This window comes from Scyliorhinus canicula, chromosome 4, assembly GCF_902713615.1.
Source record: "Scyliorhinus canicula chromosome 4, sScyCan1.1, whole genome shotgun sequence".
NCBI classification, from domain to species: Eukaryota; Metazoa; Chordata; class Chondrichthyes; order Carcharhiniformes; family Scyliorhinidae; genus Scyliorhinus; species Scyliorhinus canicula.
The window spans coordinates 90234981-90238625 of record NC_052149.1 but is presented as its reverse complement, the minus strand read 5'-3'; the positions used below and the strand labels follow the sequence as shown (position 1 = coordinate 90238625).

General features: G+C 48.4%; 1 protein-coding gene across 1 annotated transcript; it reads right to left on the bottom strand.

The window, feature by feature from the left end:
• On the bottom strand, window positions 1–2972 carry LOC119964788 (dynein light chain Tctex-type protein 2B). The gene has a single exon (XM_038794769.1). The coding sequence runs from the start codon at window positions 2831–2833 to the stop codon at window positions 2243–2245; it is 591 nt and encodes a 196-aa protein (XP_038650697.1). The 5' UTR covers window positions 2834–2972; the 3' UTR covers window positions 1–2242.
• Window positions 2973–3645: the final 673 nt, after the last annotated feature.

Sequence of the window (3645 nt, the reverse complement as noted above, 5' to 3'; positions counted from 1 at the left end):
ATGGTTTAAGGATTTGTTTATTTCAACATGTTAGTTACCTGGTGGAAACAGAGAAATAACCGCGAATTACCATGATATGGAAAGAATTAATAACAGGAAATGGAACCTGTGTGTAATGCAGTACTTAATTTTGAAAAACTGTAAGAACCACTTTAATCATTGATTTATTGTTTTCGAATTTGATTTTTTTTTCACTTTAAAACATTACAATTTCCCTTTAAGGCACAGCAACATTAATTAGATTACATTTTTTTAAAACCCCCAGGTAACTTTAGTTAAAAATTAAATCATTAACTTTAGCAAATCGGAGGGTCGGTACCCTGGCTGACCTATACATCACTGTCAGCCCCTGTTCTCTTGAACACTGAACGCTGTGTAATGTACAGAGAATGCCTTGGCCAGGAGACTGCGCTTGGCAACTGACTAATGGAACAATTAAACAGCAAGAGCCTGTGCCCAGCGCTCAAGTGGCCAAGACAAGACCCCAGGCAGCAGCTAAGGTGCTGTGCAGAAACTTTCCCTGGGGACAGGCGGCGATACGCGGAGCTGGGGGAAGCTATGAGGTTTGATAACCCTGAACAGAGGAGGAATCGAGTCGAATATCGAATAGCGATAGCATTTTTTTCTTGAGAAAAGCGATTCATCCAAGTTGGCACCCTTTCTGCATTGTAAAATAAAGCGCGGCGTCCGAGGTTTGTTAAAACCCCCTTTGCAAACCTCGGATCAATGAAAGGGACGGAAGGATTCGGGTGAATTAAGCTTGGAAGTGCAGGAAATATCCAAAACGGAAACAATCAAATGGATCTCCGCGCAGAATACTTCATTAAATTTAACAGCAACTGACTTAATAAAAAATATAATAAACAAAACACGATGGGCTGTAAAATGCAAGAAACAACCCTCCTTTGCTGGTCCGGAATTACAGAATGTTCTTTCCAAACTGCTGCAAGTTGTGCGCTCCAACCAGGCGCTGGCCCCAGGTTCAAATCGCCCTTCAGGTCCGTTTAAACTGGGTTCCAGTTTTGTCAGGGAGCCGGGGAGCCTCTTGTTAACTATGGGAGATGATCAGTGGATGTGCCCGAGGTTAAAGGTGGCGCTTCTTGTTAACTGTGGGAGATGATCAGTGGATGTGCCCGAGGTTAAAGGTGGCGCCTTTTGTTAACTGTGGGAGATGATCAGTGGATGTGCCCGAGGTTAAAGGTGGCTCCTTTTGTTAACTGTGGGAGATGATCAGTGGGTGTGCCCGAGGTTAAAGCCTCTTGTGAACTGTGGGAGATGATCAGTGGAAGTGCCTGAGGTTAAAGGTGGCGCTTCTTGTGAACTGTGGGAGATGATCAGTGGATGTGCCCGAGGTTAAAGGTGGCGCTTCTTGTTAACTGTGGGAGATGATCAGTGGATGTGCCCGAGGTTAAAGGTGGCGCTTCTTGTGAACTGTGGGAGATGATCAGTGGATGTGCCCGAGGTTAAAGCCTCTTGTTAACTGTGGGAGATGATCAGTGGATGTGCCCGAGGTTAAAACCTCTTGTTAACTGTGGGAGTTGATCAGTGGATGTGCCCGAGGTTAAAGGTAGCACCTTTTGTTAACTGTGGGAGATGATCAGTGGATGTGCCCGAAGTTAAAGCATCTTGTTAACTGTGGGAGATGATCAGTGGATGTGCCCGAGGTTAAAGATAGCACCTTTTGTTAACTGTGGGAGATGATCAGTGGATGTGCCCGAAGTTAAAGCCTCTTGTTAACTGTGGGAGTTGATCAGTGGATGTGCCCGAGGTTAAAGCCTCTTGTTAACTGTGGGAGATGATCAGTGGATGTGCCCGAAGTTAAAGCCTCTTGTTAACTGTGGGAGTTGATCAGTGGATGTGCCCGAGGTTAAAGCCTCTTGTTAACTGTGGGAGATGATCAGTGGATGTGCCCGAAGTTAAAGCCTCTTGTTAACTGTGGGAGTTGATCAGTGGATGTGCCCGAGGTTAAAGCCTCTTGTTAACTGTGGGAGATGATCAGTGGATGTGCCCGAAGTTAAAGCCTCTTGTTAACTGTGGGAGTTGATCAGTGGATGTGCCCGAGGTTAAAGCCTCTTGTTAACTGTGGGAGATGATCAGTGGATGTGCCCGAAGTTAAAGCCTCTTGTTAACTGTGGGAGTTGATCAGTGGATGTGCCCGAGGTTAAAGGTAGCACCTTTTGTTAACTGTGGGAGATGATCAGTGGATGTGCCCGAGGTTAAAGGTGGTGGCTGTGGGCTTGATTTATTCCTGGTATACTGCAAATACCAGACAGAGAGCGAATAGAGAATCATTCTGGAAGCAGAATTCTGCGAATGTGTCCACGTTGGGACTCCAGACGGCGCGGCTGCAACAAGACAGATCGGAGGCTGTGGCCTCTCCGAGGACCAAGTAGCAGACAATCTTGTACCTCTCGTAGCCCAGGGCTTTCACCGCCTTCTTCACCCCCTCGGCCAACTCCACTGCTGCCAGCGCCGAGCCCTGCGGCTCGTATTTGGCACCCTTCAGCCTGCCCTCCAGCACGGTGCGAATGGCCGCCCGCGCCTCCTCCGCAGAGAAGGTCCTGGCCAGTTGCGGCTCGTACATGTTGCCAGCCGGGCTGGCCGAGCTGGTGCCGGGGTTAGAGCGCTGGCTCTGGGTCAACCTGTGATCTTTCTCTCGCTTCTTCCCCTTGCCCCTCTTGAGCAGGGCTCTGCTGTGCTGCAGCTCGCTGCCCGCAGCGACAGAAGCCCATCCTTTGGAGATGTGTCCGCTCCTGATCTTGGCAAAGCGCACTGCTTCGAAACTGCTGCATTTCTTCAGTCGTTCAGCCTCCCCGAAGCTCCAGCTTCCCATTGCTTCGCCGTAAAGGGGGGAGACTGTGGTGGAGAGCGGGCCGAGCTGGCTGCCTTAGTTATCTGGCTGACCCATATCCATTGGGATGGATTTAACCCTTCCAAGGCTCACCTGGAGCGGTTATGAGTGGGATCGAGCCTCGCCGCCTTACTGCTGAAGTAACAGAGTTCCCAGGCAGGAAGGAGGGATGTTTGAATTCAGACTATACCTGGGAGGAGCACTTGGCAGGGGCTGGCCTGTGGGCGGGTTGAGAAAATGAATTGAACAACCTGCTCCTCAGATCACAGTGTACTGACCCGCTGGCTGAAGTCACTCTCTCCCCTGTTTTGACCTCCCCAAACATGAATCCACTTGTCTATAACCTGTTCGAATACTACAGAGAATCAATTTCAAACGAAACTATATACCAAACATGTACATGTAACTGGTGCCGGATCACCCATTGCACAATAATTAAGCGGTGAAATGAAAACACACCTATTTAACCGGGCTGTATAGATGCCAGTAAGTTAGATGCTTAAAATCTGAAATGAAACAGCAAATGCTGCAACTATCAGCAGGTCAAGCAGCATCTATGGAGAGCGAAACTCTGTTAACCATTCAGGCCAATGACTTTTCCAATGCTGTTCCTCATCTGTAATGATCTTACCTTCCTGTTCTGTATCCATTGCCATCATATAGGCCATTCAAATAGTTGTTCAAAAAATTCCTACTTAGGTGTCGACTTATTAAAAAAATACCCAGGTGGGGGACTAGTGGACGGGCTGGGGCCCCCGATTAGAGTGGAGGTATTGGGGGGCCTAAAGGCCATG

Coding starts and splice junctions, on each gene's coding strand:
- LOC119964788 (XM_038794769.1), bottom strand. CDS start 2,833: ATGGGAAGCTGGAGCTTCGGGGAGGCTGAACGACTGAAGAAATGCAGC.